The sequence below is a fragment of the Lynx rufus genome, unplaced genomic scaffold (assembly GCF_022079265.1).
Source record: "Lynx rufus isolate CCGP_SWC_20201006 ecotype Redwood Valley unplaced genomic scaffold, mLynRuf1.p SCAF_57, whole genome shotgun sequence".
Classification (NCBI taxonomy): domain Eukaryota; kingdom Metazoa; phylum Chordata; class Mammalia; order Carnivora; family Felidae; genus Lynx; species Lynx rufus.
In genome coordinates this window covers 102045-124070 of record NW_025814875.1, presented here as the reverse complement: position 1 = coordinate 124070, position 22026 = coordinate 102045, and the positions used below count along the sequence as shown (strand labels likewise).

The 22026-nt window shown below is 55.7% G+C and overlaps 1 protein-coding gene across 1 annotated transcript; it reads right to left on the bottom strand.

Annotated features, from left to right (window-relative positions):
• Positions 1 to 2041: 2041 nt before the first annotated feature.
• CHRNB4 (cholinergic receptor nicotinic beta 4 subunit) lies at positions 2042 to 17294 on the bottom strand. Its single transcript, XM_047101125.1, has 6 exons — positions 17240 to 17294; positions 13402 to 13550; positions 7335 to 7379; positions 7123 to 7232; positions 5063 to 6011; positions 2042 to 2182 (listed from the first exon to the last, which is right to left on the bottom strand). Exons 1-6 carry the CDS (start codon positions 17292 to 17294, stop codon positions 2042 to 2044), a joined length of 1449 nt encoding a protein of 482 aa, XP_046957081.1.
• Positions 17295 to 22026: the final 4732 nt, after the last annotated feature.

Genomic DNA, 22026 nt, shown 5'->3' with positions numbered 1-22026 from the left:
GTTGCTTACCCACATTAAAACCAAACAAAAGGAGACATCGTACGGGACTCAGAATATAAGAATTGGGGCCAATGTCTCAGGCCCCCATTTGGAGCGTTCTCATTCTCAGGGCAAAATCCCCTTCATTTGGAAAAGATTGCAAATCAGATATACAACCAGGGATTTGTACCCAGTGGATATAAAGAGCCCTCAAAACTCAGAAGTAAGAATGGATAGGCATGAGGGTCTTGGTGGGGGTGCAAATGTTCTAAAACTGGATTATGGTGATCAACTTACTAAAACTCCTTGAATTGCACACTTAAAATGGGCAAATTTTATAATATGTACGTTATACCTTAATAAAGTTGTTTTAAAATCTCAACACTAAAATAACTAAAGCCCATAAGCAAAAAAAGAATTGGACACTTCACAAAAGAGGATATACATAGGCTAAATAAATAAAATAGATCACATGAAAAGCCGTTCAGTATCAGCCATTAGGGAAAAGCAAATGGAAACCTGGCTGATGCACCACTGTGCAGCCACTGCGATGGCGAAAATAAACCAAAACGGAGGGCAGACCAGGGTCCAGAGCAGCCGCCTCTCTCACACCTTGATGGTGGGGACGCCAACTGGTGCGGCTGCTCCAGCAGGTAGTGTGACAGAGTGACAGTTAGATGTACGTCCCCATATAACCCAGCGATCACACTCCTGGGTATTTATCTTGAGGAATGAGAACGCCGCTTCACACAAACTCCCGCACGTGTGAATGTTTATAGCGGCTCTTTTCGCAGTTGCCCAAAGCTGGTGCTTCGGCCCTCACGGGACGGAGTGAGTGCTGCTCCGCAAGACGAAGGGACAAACCCCTGCTACCCTCAGCAGCATGGGTGAGTCTCAAAGAGGCCATGATGCCGAGGGACAGAAGCTGCTTACTCTCTAGAGGTTACACACGTATGACTCATCGGAATGGCATTCTCGGAAGGACCAAGCCCCAGGGATGGAGAGGCGTCAGTGGTCGCTAGGGGCTTGGCAGGGAGGGAGGCGTCTGGGTGATGGGGCCCTCCTGCGTCCCGATTACACGAATCTACACACGTGTTAGCATTCAGAGAACGATACGTAGAAAGTCACTTTTATTATGTAATTTAAGAAATGGAATCTTTAAAAGTCCTCCTCTATTCCACGGATACTTTAAGAGCCTGTCACGTGCCAGGCACTGGGCAAAAGCAGTATGTGGAAGGACCAGTCAGAGCATCCGGGAGCGAGACCCCTGAACCTGGCCTTGATAGAAAGCGGGACGTGACCAGAGCTGTGAGGAGGGCCATTGTTTCAGGAGGGGAGCCAGGGGTGGCTGCTCAGGGGAGGGGCATCGGAGCTCGAAGGAGGAATAGGAGTCATCCATTCACTCAACAGACATTTATTAAGCACCTGCTGCGTGCGGAGCTGCGTCCGAGGCCCTGGGGATGGTGCACGCAAACGAAGGTCCAGGTTCCTGCTCTGACAGAGCTCGTGCTCTAGCAGGTGACGTGTGGACAATGAGCTGAGGAGGGCTCGAGGCACCTGGGGTGACTGGGGCACAAAGGGTGGATCGGAGCAGAGCCCTGGACGGTGCAGCCACCGCCGGAGCTTGGGAGGCACCGGGGGAGGAAGGTCTGGGTAGAAGGTCCAGCAAATGCAAGGGCTTTGAGCCGGGAGGGTCTGAGAGAAGACCAGCGAGCCTTGCGGGCTGGGGGGTGGAGGGTGATGGGGGGGGTGGAGAGGTGGGCGGGATATGGCAAGATTCCTGGTACACAGCGGGTCCTCATGCCCCGCGCGCGGGGACAGAGCCTGGCCGAGCTCCTTCTGCCGCACTTTGCTGGGGCTCCTCCAAGGCCTTCGGAGAGGACAGTCCAGGGCTCCCATCTGTCCTCCCCCGGCCGTGGCTGTTTGAAGGGGCTGATGGCTGACGGACTCAGGTACTTGGGGCCTCCTCAGCCGTCACTCAGGAGGAAGCAGGAAACTGCCCACGTGGCCACTCATGTCATCTCACCCGACGACCCCGGGGCCCCGGGGCACGCAGGGCAGCTTAGGGCCCCTCAGAAGGTGTGTGGGTCTGGAAGAGGGGAGGTAGGAAGAGCCCCACTGTGCCGAGCACACACACAACCACAAAGACCCACAGGAACAGCCGGTCCACCACCATGGCCACGTACTTCCAGTCCTCAACGACCTGTGGGCAGACAGAGGGGCTGGTTACAGGTGCCCAGACCTCCCTGCTTCCACTCCTTCGTTCAAGTTGGGGACTATCACTATCGGGCAAGGCCCCCCCCCCTGCAGCCGGAGTCACCTCTGTGCCTCTCAGGTCCTCAATCCCCTCCCCCCAGCATGGCAGGGCCCCCGACTGTCCAGGAAGCCTGGGCTAGAAAGGTTATTAATACCACACGTTGTGACTCGAGAGCCCAAATCTGTTGTAAATAAGAGGGACGCGGCCCGGGAACGCAAGGCCCCCTCTCTTATGTTCACCCTGAGCTGCGTGGGGGGCAGGCAGTGGGGCCTGCAGGACCCCTGGATGCCCTGCTGCTTGATCTGCTCACTAGTTCCTGTGACTGGGCCCAGCCTCCGCCTCCACTGAATCTCCTCAGGCCGCCGTGGGGTGTGGGGCCTGCTGTGAACCCTGCTGGCCTCCAGAGGCACCGCCACCTTTGCCTGGGGGACCCGGGGCCTGCTCTGTCCCCCCGGAACGCCCCCCCCCCCCCGGCCCCAAGCTCACAGCTTGCCCGTGTGGCCACTCGGCCTGTCTTCCCTGCTGGAAAGCGGCCTGATCAGAACCAAGCAGAGGCTCTGGGATTGGAAATGTGGGCAGCAGCGGACAAGCTGACGTCAGTGACCCAGTTTGTCCGGGTGCCTCAGGGGTGTGCGTCTACCCTGCAGAATCGTCCTGTGTCAGGCAGCCCCCACACCCCAGCCACGCTCACCGCCGCCTGTCCCCAACAGCAGCGGCTCTCCAGGCGGGCTCTCTCTGGCTTTCTTGGGTTTCGTTTTGACAGCCCTAATTTCGGATGACTTCTTTTTCAGTGTGTGCGTGTTTTCCCCTCTTTTTATATTTGTGTGCTATTTATAGTGACCAGTTGGTCACCAGGCGGGTAGGAGTGCTGAGCACGAGGTGTGCAGCCTGGGCCGGCTTTGGGGTGGCCGTGCTCGGTGGGGGGGGGGGGGGGAGAAAGCCCAGCATGAGAACTTCGACCACCCAGTAAGTGCACGTGTGCTCAGTGCAGGGGAGGGAAGTTGAAGGACGTCGGAAAGATCTGCATGCGGAGCCTGGCTCCGCCCTGTGCCGGCTGTGTGACCCTGGGCAAGTCAGTGAGCCTCTCTGAACCCGGCTTTCCCCCTTGTGAAATGAGGTTGGAGTACGTGCCACTTCCAAGGGATCCTGTCAGGTCCTGGCAGGGCCCCTCGTGTGTGCTTGCAGCTCAGTGACCCGCGATGATGGTGGGGGGGGGGGTCCTGCCTGGCTGCTCCCCACAAGAGGCTTTTAATTAATTGAATTAGAAATGGCCAGAGGGCCCTGAGTGTCACAGGGGTGGCGAGACCTTCAGAAGAGAGCACTCAGGGCGGGTGCACGGGAGACCAGTGCTGCTTGACTTGCACGTACACCGGGATCCCTGGGGGTCTGCTTTAAAATGCCGGCTCCGGGTGCCTCCCGCACAGGCCCTGGCTCACTCAGAGCGTGGCTCCGGGTGGGGGGTGGCCCCGAATTGGGAAAAGTCACCCAGAGGTTCTCACTTAGCCAGCAGGGCCCCATGCCGTGTATTAACATCTGGGACCCAATAAATCAGGTGATGCTGAGTCACCCAGTGGTCTTAAAGGAAGCACAATCAAATTAATTTTTGAGGAGGTGAAATCTGATGCTCCTCTGGAGCTTTAGGCACCGGGCTGTGCGCCTCGTGGCCTCGTGGCCTCGTGGGATCCGGTGAACACGCAGCTCCGTGTCAGCGGGGCCGGGGCTGCGTTTCTCACTCCCAGGACCCCAGGCCGAGCCGCTCGCGCTCACGTCCCGCTTTCTGTTGCTTACGATTCTCTCCTTTCTGTTTCATAGTGTGATTTTGGAGTTTTCCCGGCCCGCTCCTGTCTCCTCGTGCTACTGGAGACCAGCGTGTCCCTTGAGCGTGCGGCCAGTGGGAGGTGAGACTAGGATGTGCCCTCTGTGTTTGTGCAGCCGTGTGCCTGTTGTACAGACCTGTTCAGAGCCTGGTCTGAGAAGGTGTTGAAGTGAGAATGTTCCCAGCACCGTGGGATGTGTGGGGATGTGTGACAATCTCCAGCCGTCGCCATCGCGTTCTGCGTTCGGTTGTCACAGGGTCATCCTGTGAAGTGTCGTTTGTTCAGAGCAATCACTTGAGACGCCTACGCTTTAGCGCCTGTTGCTTTGTCCTGTGAAAGTCAACTTCACCTCCTTTTAAAATCTGTAATTGTCATCACCCTACCTGACATCGTTACGTTATTAACGTAGCGATGATAACGTTCTAATCGATGTTTCTGTACTCCTGAAAGCCCTCGTGTTTGTAGGGGTTCTGGGCAAGCCGGACGAGGATGGGAGCGGGTGCCCTTGGTGTCCGTCCCGCCCTCGTCCCTAAGGGGCTGACTTGGGGCTCCTGCCTCTTCTCTGTCCTGGGGCTTTCTCCAGCACGGGGCTGCTGGCTGCACAGCCTGGAAGCGATGGGGAGTTGATGCCCTGGGGCCACCCTCAGCCCTAGGGGTGGGTGCTGATGCCCCCTCAGAGGGCCTCCCGTGGACTGAGCCCCCAGAGCCCGGGGCAGTAACCAGTGACCGGCCTGCCCTCCGCAGTCTCTCTCCTCCTCACTGTGCTTCCTGAGCTCACTTCTCAGGTAATGTGTGTCCAGGCCCTCACCTCAGTGTCTGCTTTTGGGGACCCCGAAACAAAAAGGGAGCCCTGGTACTTCCTTCCTCTTTCCCAACGCACGGAGCTGTGATAAAACTCAGGCCAGTTTGGGACTCCGTACTCCAGCCCAGAGATGGGGCTCTCGTCCCCTGTGAGTGCGCTGTGGGGAGTGGGGAACCGGCGGGGACAGGGACCGGGCTAGGGACTTACACTCTGGTCTCGGTCATCACTCTTCATATGCTGGGCAATAAAGCTGACGCCCTCCAAGGCCTCCTGCACATCCTGCTGGAACCTCCCGGAAGACCTTGGCCGGAAATCCTGGAGGCCTGCGGTGCGGGAGCCCGAGCCGCCCGGGGACTGGGGAGCCGCAGAGCACGTGGAGCTCCCGCAGAGGCTGGAGGTGCTGGCGGCCTCGAGCCTGGTCAGGCGAAGCTGGCCGGGCCGGGGGGCCCTCGCAGGGCTGCTGTCCGGGCGCTTCATGAACAGGAAGGTGGGCAGCTGGCGTAGGAAGCAGCGGCGGACCCAGGGCGCCATGGTGTGGGTGCCGGGCGAGCGGTGGTGCACGTTGAGCACGCACACGCTGGTGACGATGGAGAAGGTGACCAGCACCATGGTGAACATGAGGTACTTGCCGATGAGCGGCACGTCCAGCGAGGTGGGCGGCACGATCTTGGAGATGAGCAGCAGGAAGACGGTGAGCGCCAGCAGCACGGAGATGCACAGCGTCATCTTCTCGCCGCAGTCGGACGGCAGGTAGAAGACGAGGATGGCCAGCGAGGTGATGAGCACGCAGGGGACGATGAGGTTGATGGTGTAGAAGAGGGGCTTGCGCTTGATGATGAAGTCGTAGGTGACGTCCACGTAGCTGGGGTCCCGCGGGTTCACCGTCCTTCGCCCCGGCAGCGCCACGATGTCCCACTCGCCGCTGGGGGTGAAGTCGTCCATGCTGGCCGTGGGTGACTTGAGAACCATGTCGATCTCCGTGTGGTCGTAGGTCCAGGAACGGAACTTGAGGGTGCAGTTCTGCTGGTCGAAGGGGAAGTGCTTCACCTCGATCTTGCAGGCGCTCTTGTAGATGGCGGGCGGCAGCCAGAAGATGCTGCCGTTGGAGCGGACCACCACGTTGGTGTAGAGGGACACCTCGTAGGTCCCGTCGGCGCTAGAGGCGTGGACAGGAGAACGGCGTGAAGTCCGCGGGCCTGGCCTTCTCTCAGAACTCGCCAACAGGCCCTGAGGGTCGTTTCTCACCGGTCATCCTTCCTTCCGGCCTCTGGTGCCCTCACCGAAGAGGCCGCCTTCCAGAAGGCCCTCCCCACCCCCCCCCACCCCCGTCACTCCCCACCCCCCCGTCACTCCCCACCCCCCAACCCCCGTCACTCCCCACCCCCCCCACCCCCGTCACCCCCCACCCCCGTCACTCCCCATCCCCCCACCCCCCCCACCCCCATCACCCCCCACCCCCGTCACCCCCCACCCCCGTCACTCCCCACCCCACCACCCCCGTCATCCCCCACCCCCGTCACCCCCCACCCCCATCACCCCCCACCCCCGTCACTCCCCATCCCCCCACCCCCCCACCCCCCGTCACCCCCCACCCCCGTCACTCCCCACCCCACCACCCCCATCACCCCCCACCCCCGTCACCCCCCACCCCCCACCTCCCCACCCCCGTCACTCCCCACCCCCCCCACCCCCGGCTGGGGTCTTCACGTGCATGAGCTGAGTGAGCCTCACAGCAAGGAGCTGGGTTTTGTGGTTACCCCATTTTACAGATGGGAAAACCGAGGCTCAGGGAAGTGAAGTGAGACTACCAGCTAGGATCCCAACTCAGGTCTGCTGTCCCCAGACCACAAACGTGTTTCGTGCTTCCACTGGTAACACTGACCTCACAACAGTCTCTTGCTCCCTGTACGCTATTTACGCATCGTCAGCCAATGCTACCAATGCCCAACGTTGACAAAGCAACCGAGGGTCAACGAGGCAGTATGGAGGGCAGGAAGAGCCCTGGGGCGGGGTGCAGATGCCAGCCCTGGCCCCCCAGCTGTGCTGGATGAGCGAGCGAGGCCCTCCCCTTCTCTGGGCCTCCAACTCCCCGCTGGTGGCAGAGGGTGCCGGCTCTGCTCATTCTAATTCCTCTTCCAGCCTCACAGCCTAGAGGAGCGAGGGAAGCACAGCTGAGGCCCGGGGCTGACTCACGACCTGCCGACCCCCAGAGGCTGGGGCTGCCGCCCCGGCCTGGCCCTCGCCGCCCCGGCAACCCTGCCACTCACTTGTTGTAAAGCACGATGTCAGGCAGCCAGATGCGCTTTGCAGGGATCCTCAGGATGTTCACGCCTTCGTAGCGGGAGCTGTTCCAGGCCAGGCGGTAGTCGGTCCACTCCTGGGCAGACAGGCAAGGCCCTGTCACTCGGAGGTCCGGAGCCACCGAGGGGCGGCCCTGGAGGAAACGCCCCCCGCGCTGCGGGGCCTGGAGGACACTTACCTGTTTCAGCCAGACGTTGGTGGTCATGATCTGCTCCCGCTCATTCTGGGGAGGGAAACGGGGCTATGGGTTCGCCGGTAGGGGCCTCACGCTCGCTCCAGGGCTGTGTGAGCTCCCCGCCCCCCCCCCAGCCGCACCACCTCTCGGGTGGCTCAGAAGGGTTTCCCACCCAGCGCGTCTGAGACAAAGCTTGTGACGGTCACCCAGATCCGGTCGTCCACTGGCATTGCCTTCCCCGTGAATGGCACCCCCAGCCATGACCCCCGCAAGCCAGACTGGTCTGCTTCTTCCTGTCTTGGCTGCCACCACCATCTGTCACCTGGACTACTCTAGTGGCCTCCCTCTGGTCCTCCTGCTCTGCCCCAGCCTGCCTTTAGCCTCTACTCAGCAGCCGGGCGATCCTTTTTATTCTTATTGTTATTCTTCTTTAAGTAGGCCTCACGCCCAGCATGGAGCCCAACGCGGGTCTTGAACTCATGGCCCCGAGACTACAAGCTGAGCAGAGATCAAGAGTCGGACACTTAACTGAGTGAGCCACCCAGGTGCCCCCAGGGTGATGCTTTTAAAAGGTTCTTCTCGACGTCTCAGACTATGTTGTTCCACTGAAACCCTGCACTCCCTCCCATCCCACCCAAAGTAAAAGCCAACGTCCTGCTCGGGGCCCCATGGCCCTGCTCCGTCTGCCTCCCCGCCCTCCTCCCTCAGCTCTAGAACCTCATGCCCTCCCATCTGCTCATTCTGCTTCGGCTTCTTTCTTTGCGCCTGCTGTTCCCTCTTTCTGGAAACCCAGGCAGCTAATGTCTTCACTTTCTTCAGGTCCTCCCTGACCTTCCTGCACAACACAGAACCTTGTCTCTCTCCCTCTTACCCTGCTTTATTTTTCTTCATGGCTCTGGACACCATGGCTGCTGGATGCCATCTATGTGTGTGCTCTCTGCCATAGAATTTAAGTTCCTTGAGGACAGAGGGCACCTGGAGGGCTGCCTGGGATGTGTCAGATACTTGGTGAATATTTTCTGAAGGGCATAAGAGTCCTACCACAATAATTCAGACCACCATAATCCATCTCTCACCTAGACCACCGTAAGACCCTCCCAAGTAGTCTGTGTCTATTCTGCACCCCGCACTCCCAACATCCGTCCTCCCTGTGTAGCCAGGTAAACTTTCCCTCTCAATCCTGTCCCTGCTCGAGTCACTTCTGTGGCTTCCTTCACATACATAATAAGAATCTAACTCCTTCAGAGGGTCTGCAAGGCCTTGCCAACTGTCTTGGCCCCATTTCACCTCCCCGTGCCCCTTTATTCTGTGCTCTGCCCACCCCCTGGCCTTCCTTCCCCCTGTGAATGTGTTTACAGTCTATACCATTTTCCCTGCCTTCTCTTCACCAAGATAACTTCTAGCACCTTGATCTCAGCTTGGGAGTCACTTCCACAAAGAGCCTTTCCTGAACCCCCACCTGGGTAAAGATATCAGTAGGATGAGTTTCAACTGTGACTAACAGAGACCCAGGGTAACACTGGCTTAGAGAAAGTTTACAGTTTGGACATATATAGTGGTTTTGCTCTACAGAATCCTTAGATACCCATGTTCCTTCCTACTCTCTTCTCTACCACACCTAGAGTGCATGGTCCAGGCATGGTCCAGTGCATGGCTGCTAGAGCTCCAACCATTGTGTCCACATTCCAGAGGTGGGAAGAAGCAAGAGAAGGATGTGTGCCAGTTGTCTTGTTTTACTTAGAGTATTTAGACCATTTACATTTAATGTAGTGCTGATTATATTTGGGTTTAAACCTACCATCTATTTCCTGTACATTCCCTTTTCTTTTTCTTGCTGTATTTTAATTATTTTATTATGCCATTTTCTCTGTATATTAACATGACTCTTATTTTTTTTAATTTTGTATATGTTTTTATTTATTTTTGAGAGAAAGAGAGACAGAGTGCGAGCAGGGGAGGGGCAGAGAGAGAGGGAGACACAGAATCCTAGGCAGGCTCCAGGCTCTGAGCTGTTGGCACACAGCCTGACGTGGGGCTCGAACTCATGAACCACAAGATCCTGACCTGAGCCGAAGTCGGACGCTCAACCGACTGAGCCACCCAGGCACTCCATGACTCTTAGTAGTTACCCTGGTGACTACGATACACATATACCTGACGTATTAGAATCTAATATAGATTAGTGATTACCACTTCCAGAACAGGGGCAAGAACTTTAGAACATTTCAGCTCCATCTGTCCCCTTCTGACTTGTGGGTTAATGTCATTATTTAATTTCTGTATTTAATTACAACCTTGTGAGTTATTGTTTTATACCGTCAATATTAATTTAAATTCGCCCATACATTTACACTTTCTGTTGTGCTCATCCTTTTCTACATTTCTGTGTTTCCTTCTGGGGTCATTTTCCTTTATGGTTAATGCCTCCTTTATATTGGGTCTTCTTATGTTAAATTCTCTATTTTTTGCTCAGAAAACATCTTTACTTAACCCTCATTTTTGAAGTTCTTACTGGATATCCACTTCTAGGCATGCTGTTTTTTTTCTTGCAACACTTTTAAGATGTCATTCAGTTTCCTGGCTTCCGTTTTTATCTGTTGGTGTTATTATTGCCCCCACCCTGCCCCCATCCTCCCTGCGGGGACCACTTTTATGTTTTTCTCTTTGTCTTTGGTTGTTGGGAGTTGGAGTAAGATGAACCTGGGCATGGTTTTCTTTACATTTATCCCTCATGGGGTTCACAGAGACTCTTGAATCTGTAGCCTCATGTCCTTGGCCAGTTTTGGAAAATTCTGCCAGCGTCACTCACACACTGTTTCTGTCTTATTCTTTATTTTCACTTCTCCTGTAACTCCAAATACATGTGACAGAACTGACCCTTTTGTCGTGTACTACATTATATTCTTTTCTGTGTTTTCCATCCTTTTTTTCTGTCATTTGTTGATTTATTTGCTGTTTGCCTCTCCTCCAGTTCATTAACCTTCTCCTGTGCTACATTACCAATCTGCTATTAAACTCATCCAATGGGGGTGCCTGGCTCTCAGTCGGTGGAGTGTGTGACTCCTGATCTTGGAGTTGTAAGTTTCAGATTAAGTAATTCTACATGTTGGGTGTAGAGATTCCTTAAAGATAACAAAATCTTTAAGAAAAAAAAAACCACGTAATGAATTTTAAATTCTCCATATTATAATTTTCTTGAAGGTATAAGTATTATTTTCCTTTTAAGAATATTTATTTACTTAGAAAAATTAACCTATTATTAAATTTCTTTATTATTTATTTTTAATAGGGGTAAAATACACATAACATAAAATTTGCTGTGCTAATGGGAGTTGTTTTAAAGTCTGTGCCTGATCAGCCCAATATCTGAATCGTCTGTGGGTCTGTTTCCATTATCTTCTTTTTTCTGTCTTTTCTTATTTCATCTTGTCTTTTTGTGTACCTGGTCCATTTTTATCTGACTTTATATGCCTCCAGGGAGTACTGACTTTGGCTTATTGGCAGGCAGTTACAGGAGGAGTAGATCATCCTAATCTAGTTTGTGACTGAGCTGGTTCAAAGCAGGGTTAGTTTTTGCGAGGTCTGGTCTATTTTTGATCCATTTGTACTCTTACGGGTGGTCTTTGCAGGGTCTCCACCAAGGCCTCATCTCCCCATCTCATGGGGCTCAAACTCTGGCATGTGTCCCCCAGCCCTGTGAGAGCACCAGACATTCAGCTTGGCTTCCAACCTCTTAGCCCCTCAGCCCTGGGCTGTTTACCGCTCTTCGTATGTGGGGAAAAGTACCAGAGACCGAAGGGTCACCTCCCAGAACCTGGTTCCTCAAGTCCTGGCTGAGCTCTCAAGAACTTCAGACGGTTTTTTGCAGGGGGAGGCATTTTTGTACAGCTTTTCTAGTTGTTCTCATGGACAAGGTGTCTTTTAAAACATTTTTGTTTGAAGTTGAGGCATAATTTACACACCGTGAAACGCACAGGTCTTAAGTGTACAGTGTGATGACTTTTAACAAACATATTGCCCACACGGCCCGTCTCCTTTCAAGGCGTATCACTCAGAAAGTTGTCGTGGACCTCTTCCTGTCCCTCACTCCCGTTCACTCCCCAGTGGCTGCTGAACACACCTGAGGATACCAGCCCAAGACCCCGGCCACCCCAGGGAGCTGCTTCTGAGGACCTGCCCGCTCACCCAACACATACTCCTTGCTTTCCCTCTAGAAACTGCCGTCTTTAAACTGGTCGTGCCCATAATCCTCCCTCCTCGAAAGCCTGACCCTGGAATACAGAAGGTAAAACCCCTAGAACTGGATATTCGTTCTGTGCACAGCTTTCAGGGTGATAACAGCACACAGGGGGACACTCCCAGGCGTAGGGATGGAGGCTGTGTCCCCTCCTTCTGGTAACTTCTGTTATGTCACGGGCCCACGGAGTAGATCTGGCAGGGGGCAGCCTTAGCCTGGAGGCATGACCAGAGCTGCCTGCCTGCTTCCCCTAACCAGGGCAACAGCTGCAAGGTGGCAGCTGGGCTCACCCCATTACGCAAAAAGCCCTTGGCTGGACAGTAACAGACACCAGCCTGGGCCTGGCCTGAAGCCCTTATTCTTTTCAGTCGGCCTGCGGAGGGAGGAAGGACAGAGAGGCTTTCTGTCCTTCCCCCATTCTCGGGCTGTGCTTCCTCCCAGGGCTCTGCTTGGAGGGGCTGGGTTTGTGGGGGCCGGTTGTGCTCGGGAGAGAGGAGGCAGCCACCTGTCCCCAGGAGGTTCAGCCCCTCGATTATCTCCTTCCCATGACCGGACACAGCGCCTTACAATGCTCCCCTCAGAGCTACTGCTCGGGACAGGGTCCAAGCCCGTGGGTGGGGACGCGGGAAGGGCCACACAGGGAAGGTTAACTGTGGACCATGGTTCCTTTGGACACCCCCAGCTCAGAGGCCGGGGGGGGAAGGGGAGCTCACTGATACCTCAGCCTCCTCAGCACCCCTACGCCTGCCCCACACCCACACATCAAGAGCTGACAACCTACTTGTGAACTCTGCAACCCGTTCCTCCTCTCCAGGGCTGCACAGCTGCCCTCCTCTGTCCGGACTCTCGCCCACTTGGCTGGGCCCATACGGCAGCTGGTCCTGTCCCACCTGGGCCTCTGCAGGCAGTTCCCACAGCCCAGCTCCCACCTCCCCCAACAAGTGGGGGAATGTGAGGTCATCTATTGAACAGGCCAGGGGAGGCGATAATAGGGTAGAGCTTCAAGGACGAGGAGGAGTTTCTGGCCATGCTGGGGGCCCACCTGCTAATGGCAAGCCCGTTCGCTGTCTACCCAACGGTCGTTCCCCCTCCACATCTCCTTTGTTAACAAAACCGTGACTTTGTTAGATGTTGGACACTCATGAGCTTCACGGACCTTTCTCCAGCCTCCTTGCCATGTATCCACAAGTCTTAGCCAGCTCCGGGTAAGGCCCAGGCATGAGCTGTAGCCCCGGGTGCCTACAGGGCAGGTCTCTGGGACTGTTTTCCTCAGACTGAAAACGACACCCAAGAAAGGATCCGCCACAGATGTTATCATGTGAGGATCTTCTGTTTGGAGCGGTGGCCACAATCGTACGATCGTGGGGGAGAAACGGAATCACAGAATCCTGCCATCACGGACAGCAGCCTTGGGTTCTGACACTGACATTGACACCATTGGCCTGCTCTTTTCTTGGGTTGTCCTTACTGTTTTAGCCACTTGTACTCGGATGTCCTGTGACTGGGGAGTTAAGGCACTGTCATCAATATAGAGATCATGGGCTAGCAGGTGGCTCCAAGCTGTGGACTAGTGTGCACAGACGGGCAGGGCACGCCCAGCAGAAAGAACACACACAAAGGCACAGACTGGAACAAAAAAGTCATGACTTAGAGGCAGTCGGGACCTTCTGAGTTTAGGCAGATTCCTTAATTTATGCATGTGAATAATCTGAGCTTGTCTACGAGCCTGGGAGAGCTGGAGGTGAAACCCTGCACCCTCTGGCTCGGCTCTGCCCCCCGCCCCCCTCCTGTGCCTGGAGCCGGGGCTGCGGAGCCATCGCTGCGGGCACCTACCACGCTGATGAGCTGGGCCAGGGAGAGCTGGAGCTGGATGGAGATGAGCTGGGCAGAGCTGGTGGCCGGGCGGATCAGGTTATTGTAGCGGGTCTTGTTCAGAAGGTCGTCCACGAGCTTCTCCTCTGCATTGGCCACGCGGCAGTCCCCTGGGAACACACACACACACACACACACACACACACACACACACACACACAGTCAGCCCTGCTGGGCCCTGAGCGTGCTGATGCCTGTCCTGGCGGTGAAGGGGCCAGCTCTGGGCCAGGGCGTGCAGCTGCCCTCCGGGCTGGCCAAAGCAGCAAGGGGCTGGCAGGCCCGCCCCTCCACGGGACCCCGTGCATCCAAGGTGGCGCTCAGCTCTGTCTCTTCCTCTCCCACCTCCCTCTGGGATGAATGGCAGCCCGCACGCACGCGGATGGTTGGTCCAGAAACTGGGTGCCTCCAAGCGTCCATCCTCCCCGCCCGCCCCTCCCGTCTTGTGCCAGGTACCGTGTCACGTGCCTCGGTAACAGCAAGCAGAAACCCAGAAATGACTCCCACCTCAGCCTCCAGCACAGTGGAGGGGAGCTGTTACTGTGGGCTCTATGTGCAGAGTGTGGTGGATGGTGGTGCCTTCACACGGGGAGAGCAGGGCTGACTACGGGATATGTCCTGAGTTCAGACCTTCAGGGTGCAAAGTGCCTTTAAAACAGCGCATGTCGGGGTCCCTTTGGCTCCTGGTCTGGAGCTTAAAGGAGAGGCCTGGGTTCAGAGCCGTAATTAAGACGCGGGGAATCCAGCCTCCTGCAGGAGGCCTGGCCTAGCCGTGGGCCCCCCTGAGCCCCCGCGGCCCTAGATCTCTTGCCAAGCGGTATGTGGGTCTTTGTCCCAACTCCTTCACACGTCTGGGAGTGAAGGTGAGGTTCCAGGACTTGGTCTTGTTTACTGTGGCATCTGGGAGAATGTGTCAGCACTGGGCCGGGGTGGGGGTGGTGCCCTGGAAAGAGACTCTGAGGAAGGTCGAGGACACTGGAGCAGGAGAGCAGCAGGGAAAGAGGAGGAGTTGTGCAGAGGAAGCAGAGGAGGGGCAGGAGGGCCGGTGGGAGGAGGACTGGGGAACAGGGAGGCTAAGGAGGTGGGTGGGAGTGAGGCTGCCAGGAGGGGCTGGGTCTCCTCAGGGTGGGATTCAGATTACATCCTTCTCTGCAGGGCCTGCTGGCTTTTTGCCAAATCCCTCCCTCTGGGTGGGGCCAGTGGGCCCGTGGTGTGAATTGCCCGCTGAGCAAGTCTGAGGTGGACTCCTGGGTGGGGGTTGGGCTGGACACGTGGCCTGGGGAGCAGCCGCCACTCCAGTCTGCTCTGTGCACTTTCCAAGTCGCTGCCTATCTGGAGCACATGCAATATTTAGTGCCTCGTGAAAGATGCTCCCGGGTGCACCTGCTACCCGCCATCCCTCCCCCAGACTGCCTGGGGCTGTCCAGAGGGGGTCCTCTGGATGCTTGGCCTAGATTCGGAGCTCTGCCTCTCAAACCCTTGACCCCTCCCAGAGGCCAGCTGTTTGAATACCCTGGAAGCCAGTCTGTAGCCCCAGGCTAAAGCTCGGTCCCTCCCAGAGCCCCTCTTTAGTATGTGTCTTTGGGCTGACCTGTCATTTCAGAAAGCTGGGGGGGGGGTATCACTTGCTTAAGCCCATCTGGCATTTCTGAGGCAGTTCTGGGGTCAGAATCTGCAGCTCCAGGTCCTACAGGATGGGGACGCTGGAACCCACATCTCTGCAGCCCCAGGAGGCTGGTCCACCGGGTTCCTGACAGGCCAGCGCTGCTCTGTGGGCTGTGGGGGCTTGTATTCCAGCTCTGAGCCCAGTTGGGACATTCCGGCTGCTCCCCTTTGGGGCTGTGTTGCCTCCTGGGCATTCAGCTGGCCTGAAAGACCCTCCCCAGTCTTGAGGATGGGCTAAAGGTTTTGAACACCTTAGAGCATTTAGTCCAATTCCCTGGTTCTCAGGTGGGGAAACTAAGACCACGGAGGGGAAGCCCCAGCAAGTCAGAGGCAGAGCCAGGTCTCAGAGCCTCTTTCAGAGACGGGGGCCTCCCTGCCCCCAGTGCCTTCTTTCCTGCCCTCGCTAATTCCCCCCAAAGGAGACTCTCCCTGCAGAGGCCCTATTGGTAACCAAAGCCGAGTGTGTGTTCATGCCCATGCCTGTGTTTGCGCTTGTATGTGTGAGTGTGTAGGAGGGGGTGGGAATGACCAACAGGGCTGCTGTGGGCTGGACTGTACTCCCCAAAAGTCTGTGGGAGCCCAGAACAACACATATTTAGGTTTTCCACTCTGTTCTTTTCTGCCTCTGAGTTCAAAGGACAAGGGACTGACCTCTCACCCCTGCATGACAATGGTGGTCCAGAATGAGTGGAAGCCTCCAGGGCACCATTGGGGGGGGTCACCTCCCAGCCCTGGGGCATACCCTGTTAACCAGAGAAGCCACCACTAGGGGTCGGTCATGACCCAGTGATTCTGATGAGTCGAGGCCTGACCTGTCTCTGTCCAGGGCCTGGCCTTCCGAGGCCTTTCCTGGAAACACTGATGCAGAGCAGAAAGGGACTTAAAGTCTGAGAGGAAGCCGTAGCTAGAATTCCAGACTCTGTTGGATGTGTATACAGGTCGAAAAAGCATGATTTAAAAGTCTAATATAGGAAAACTGAAAAGATAACACCTACCGTTTGGATACAAACTAGGGAAGGAAGAAAAGACCAACAGCATACCCTTGGCAAGTTGGCATCCAAGAGGCAGAGTGATTTTCAGTTTGGGGCGTGTGGTCTTAAGTGACGAAAGGAACAAGAGATTTGTATTTTTAAAACGTGGCTATAGATTTTTAAAAAAAGATCGAAGTTTTTACCTTTTACAAAAAGCTCACCATATATTATCAGTGGCTTCTCCAGTCATGTGTAAGAATCACCCGGATGCTTGTATAAAGGCAGGTTCCCTGCCTCCATTTCCAGAGATTCTGATGCCGTGAGGCTAGGGTGGGGCCCAAGAATCTGCACGGGGTAATTCTGATGCAGGTGGCCCCAGGACCATGCTTAAGAAGTAGCTGACACACCCGAGTCCTCAAGTATGTAGGCAAGGTGTATTATCCCTATAGAACAGATGGGGAAACTGAGGCCCAGAGAAGGCAGTCCAAATCACAACTGGACTCTGCCTGGGAAGGGCTGTTTGGGTCTCCCCTTCAGGCGTCAGAGACTGGAGAGGGTCCACTTTGCCAGCCTGACCCAGCCTGACCCTGTCCAATCCAAGCCAGCCCAGCCCCAAGGGTCGGTAACCAGGAACAGTGGTGTCTTAAAAGTGTGTTTCTTGGGAGACCCTCCCCGCAACTGCAAAACTGGAGATTTTGGGCAAGTCTGGAGATTTGGGCAAGTCCGTTCCCGCCTGGGCTGAGTTTCCCCGATCTCTACCCTACCGGCAGGGAGCCCCTCTCAAGGCCGAGCAGCGGGGTGTGCTCCCTGGCGTCTACACCTGGCAGGCGACGAGCCTGCTGGGACCTGAAATCGGTGGCCCGCAGCCTCCCCTCGCGCTGGTGCAGGGCCCGTGCCACTCGGTCCCGGCTCAGCCCAAAGGTACTCGCCGCGGAGGCTGCCCGGGCAGGTGCACAACCCCCCACCCCCCCGCCCCGCCCCAAACCCCACAGACCCACCGCCCTGGCCCGCCCCCGAGGCCTCGGCCAGTGGGCTCACCCCGCCCGGGCTCCCGTCCGGCCGGGACAACCTCCGGCCGCTCCCCCGGGCGCCCGCACCCTCCCCTTCCTCCCACCTGTGGCCATAGGACCCGGGCGCCCCTCCCTCGTTTCCCGAAAAAGACTCACCGCGCCGGCAAAGGGCAACCAGGGAGAAAAGGACCAGGGGCTGCGCACTCCTCATGGCGGGCGGGGGCCGAGAGGCAGCCTCGGCGAGCCCAGCTGTCGGACCACCCGGGCGCGGGAGAGCCGCGAGCAGCGAGGGAGCGCGGGTGCCGGCCTCGGAGTCTGACGGCGCCGCCGGCGGGCACTAGGACCCAGCGGAGGGCCCGGCCGAGCCCCGCCCACCCGGGAGGGGCGGGGCCGGCTCGCGCTCCGGGACCTGCGGCCCCGGGTGGTCGCCCCCACCCGGCTCCGCGCAGCGCCCGCGGCGTAGCCTTCTCCGCGCGAGGCGGGTCGGACTCCGCCCGCCCCGCTCGTGCGGTGGGGAGACCAGGGGACGTTTGCGCGGGGTCCCTGCGTTGTTGGGGAATGTGGTTGTGGTCCAGGAGGGTCCTACCCCTGGGGTTTGCCGGAAGGAAGGAGCGTTGCAGGGAGTAGAGAGTGAGCTGGCAGGAGTGGGGCTCAGCTCTCTGCAGACGCGGGCGGGGGGGGGGCGCTCAGGAAAAGTGTGTGCCATTGGGGAGGGTGAAATAGCTCAGGGCCCCCTGACCTAGCTTGGGGAGCTGGGAAAGCCCGGGGTGGGCTGCCTGTGTCCCCTCCCCTTCCCCCCTCGGCCTTGCAACCTGACCTGACCTGAGGCAGCTCAGGTGACTCAAGGGGGCAAACACTCTCTCCTCCAGCCTGGTGGTCCTCATCAGGTGTTGGGATCCTTCCTGGGGGTTCGGGACTTCACGGGGACAGGCATGACCACCAGGGGAGCCAACCCTACCTGTGGACTTGGCCAGAATTGGTGCTTGAGTCCGGGATCTAAAAGGGCCTCGGGTGATTCCTGTAGCCCGTGGCCCACCCTGGCCCCCAGCCCTCCACTGTCTCACTACCCCACCTTCTTGTGTGTCCACCTAGATCACTTTCTACAGAAAATCCTTGCATCCAAATCCTTGTCTCAGGCTCGGCATCTAGGGGAACCCAAATGAATCCATTTTTAAGCAATAAAGGTGACATGGGGGCCGTGGGTAATGGAGCTTATTAAGACGCAGTTAGTAGTTAGATACAACGCCACAGAAGTGAAGACAGTGAAGTGTTGTCAAGGGGATTAACAAATAGGCCACGGAAAGAGAATGAGAACACAGCAATGGACCCAGGACACGTGGACACTTGAAATGGACAGGGGTTGCCTTGTAGATCAGTGGGGAAGGATGGAATCGTCGTGAACAGTATTGGGACAGGGGATTATCCATGTGAAGAGTAAATACAGTTAGATCCCTAGCTCACATCATATCAAAGATAAATGGCCATGTTGTTTAAAGATCTAGCTGTGAAATGAAAAACTAAAAACTTTTAGAAGGGAACATGGTCCTGTGTGTGATGGTGAAAAGTTGGGAGCCTCTGGAATGTTCATCTGTAGGAACATGGAGGCATGAACTGTGGGATATTCATACATTAGAATAGGACCTAGAGCCCAGGCTGGCCCATGGCCTGGTTTTGCACAGGCCCCAGCTGAGAAGAATGGGTTTTACATTATTAAAGGGCTGTAAAAATCAAAATAACAATACAAGCAAAACAAAGAATATGCAGCAAGAGACCAAATGTAGCAAAGCCTAAGATACTTACTATCTACCTTTCTACAAAAATGTTTGCTGACTCCTGATCTAGAGTTATGTTAATAACATACTTAATTCCTTTTTAAAGATTTATTTGAGAGAGAGAGGGAGCAAGAGTGAGAATGAGCGAACTGGGGAGAGGGGCAGAGGGAGAGAGAGGGAATTCTTGACATGGGGCTTCATCTCACAACCCTGAGATCATGACCTGAGCCTAAATCAGGAGTCAGATGCTTGTCCGACTGACCCCGATGTACAGAATTCTTAAATCACTATCTTGTACACCTGAAAGTAATAGAATACTGTATGTTAACTATATTGGAATTACTTTTAAAATTTTATTTATTTTTATTATTTATTTTTGAGAGAGAGAGAGAGAGAGAGAGAGAGAAAGCATGAGTGGGGGAGGGGCAGAGAGAGAGAGGGAGACACAGAATCTGAAACAGGCTCCAGGCTCCGAGCTGTCGGCACAGAGCCCAAGGGCAGGGCTTGAACCCATGAACCACGAGATCATGACCTGAGCTGAAGTCGGACGCTTAACCAACTGAGCCACCCAGGTGCCCCGGAATTAAAAAAGATTTTAATATGGAAAGAAAAAGAAAATGCTTTATCTCTGTAAGAAAAGAAGGTCTATGGCAATTATGGCTAAATGTTAGTAAGTTCTGATAAAGCCAGACAGTGGTACCCAGGTGTTCGTTATAGGATTTCCTACAGATTTATGTGTATTTGAAGTCTCTTGTCAAAGGAGTGGCTTTTGGTGAGTGGGGCCCAGGAGAACAATGACTCGTGGACATGGCAGGGCCCTCCTGCTGGATGCCTGGTCCCTCAGACGGCCTGGCCCCAGCTGCAGGCTGAGCAGTCGTCCATGGTCCAGACAGGCTGACGTCCTGGCCCAGGACTCTGCCCACGACCGCCACATGCTCCCTCTGCAGTCGCCTTGGCAGTGGGTGAGGTTGGGTGGCTCACAGCTGAGGCCCGGCTGCAGAGGCTGTGGCCAGAGCGACAGCGTAGCAGTGTGGGATCTGCCACGAACCTGTAGCAAGACCCAGGGCTGGTTCCTCCTTCTGCAGTGACGCGGTGGGTTTCACGGTCTGCATGGATTCTTCCAGCCGAGTCTCCCTGGGTCTGGGGTCGGTCCCGGGGCCTGTGGCTGCTGGTGTGGGCTCCAGCCCCAGGTCATAGTGGTGAGCTGGTTGGGCTCCAAATTCCTGCCTTTTCACCCCCGTCCTGCACTGCCTTTCCCATCAGTGCTGGTCCCCACGTGGAGGAGCCTTTCCTTCTTATGGAGAAAGAAACACTGCGCACAAGCATGCACACACAGAACACCTGCACACGCCCGCCCGCACACGTGCACGTCAGCACACACGCGTGCACATACACTCGCGCACACGTGTTCTTGGGTACCATCCAGCCACGAGAGGCCTGCTCGCCCATCCCCACTCCAAGGAGAGCTCATCTGTGGAGCCTTGTAAGTCTCCCTGCCCCGAGGCTCCGGGTGGGACACAGAGACGTGCTGGACAGACAGACAGATGGGTTGAAAGGCGAGGAAGTAAGAGCCGTGAGAGGTTAATCGTGACTCTAGTGATGGGTAGTTTGCGGTTCACCGTGAAATGGTTTAACTTTTCTTTTATATTTGCTTCAAGCACAGTCGAAACACGGTTGAAACATTTTGTGAGGCTGTTTGATAGTCGTGATGAGAGAATGGTAAGACATCCGTGTCAGCTCGGTGCCCCGGCACCTTTGGTCTCTGTCATTCACAGTGTATTCTTCCTGGTGCTTGTACAACAGGGGTCGGGGGGGGGGGGAGTGTTAGGTTTGTTCTGGACATTCACATGCGTTGTTTTGAAACTCTGGAGTTTATTTCAGTGTGCGTCTTCGTGCTAGGTGGGTGGACGCCCAGGTGCCCGGGCGCAGGGTTGACCTCAGTCTGGCTGGGAAGGTGGGAGGGGGAGAGGAGACTCTTCCTCAGTGACCCCAGCCGTCACCCTCCCCAGCGGGGGTGCAGGGATGGAGGTGTTTGCTAATGGCAGGTGTGTGAGGCTGGAACACAGACACTGTTTATCTTTCTGTCTTGCAGGGCTATGCCTTTCCCCATCGTGTGCTTACAGAGAACAGCCTTATGGTTAGACTTTTCTGTCTGTGCCCAGTGGTGTTTCTGAGTTGCTGGCCTCTCTAGCTCCAAGCTGGGCGTGTAGCAGGCAGAAGGAAAACCCAGGGTCCTGGCCAGTCTGCCTTCTCTCTGTCTTTGGTCAAGGGGTTTTGGCTGCATTCGTGATAGGATATGGATGGGTACTGTCTTCTTTTGAAACTGCAAGTTGTGTCAACTTCTCTTTTGTTTGAAATTGTGTATACTAAAATTTTGGGGAAAAAAGGTGATAAGCAACCAGCACAAATTAAGGAAAGGAAAACCAAACAAAACCACCTCCAAACCAGACCTGATCAACCACTGCTGGGGATGCATGAAAGGAAGCAGGAAAAGATCAGGACAAAATTCTGGGAAGGCCATGCAGAGTCTTAAAGCATTCTCCAGTATTTGTGACTTCTCTGCAGTCCCCAGGCCAGGGGTGGGGTGGGGGACAGGGGGATAGGTCTAGTGCTGGTCCAGTCTTAGGACAGGAGGAGGGTGCTGCTCTGGGGCATAGAAGCAGCATCCAAAGGCTGTCTCCCCACAAGCACCAAAACTTAGAAACGCTGTGTTTCCTGGCATCTCGAGTGATTCTCCACACAACCCATGTGAGGTTGTCAAATCTAGCAAAATATGCCCCAGATATAAGCATGGGGACATATTTATTCATTGTTCATTTGAAACTCAGATTTGACCGGTGTTCTGGATTTGATTTAACAACTTATCTCAAGGAAGGTCCACTTGGTTCCCTTCGCCTTCTTCTTCTTCATGTTTATTTCTGAGAGAGAGAAACAGAGTGCGAGCAGGGGAGGGGCAGAAAGAGAGGGAGACACAGAATCCGGAGTAGGTTCCAGGCTCTGAGCTGTCAGCACAGAGCTTGATGCGGGGCTCGAACCTGCAAACTGCGAGATCATGACCTGAACTGAAGTCAGATGCTCAGCTGACTGAGCCACCCAGGTGCCCCAATTCTCTTCTCGTTTTATAAGAAGTCAGATGAATAATCACCTCCCTCCCTGTCCTACTCTTCTTAA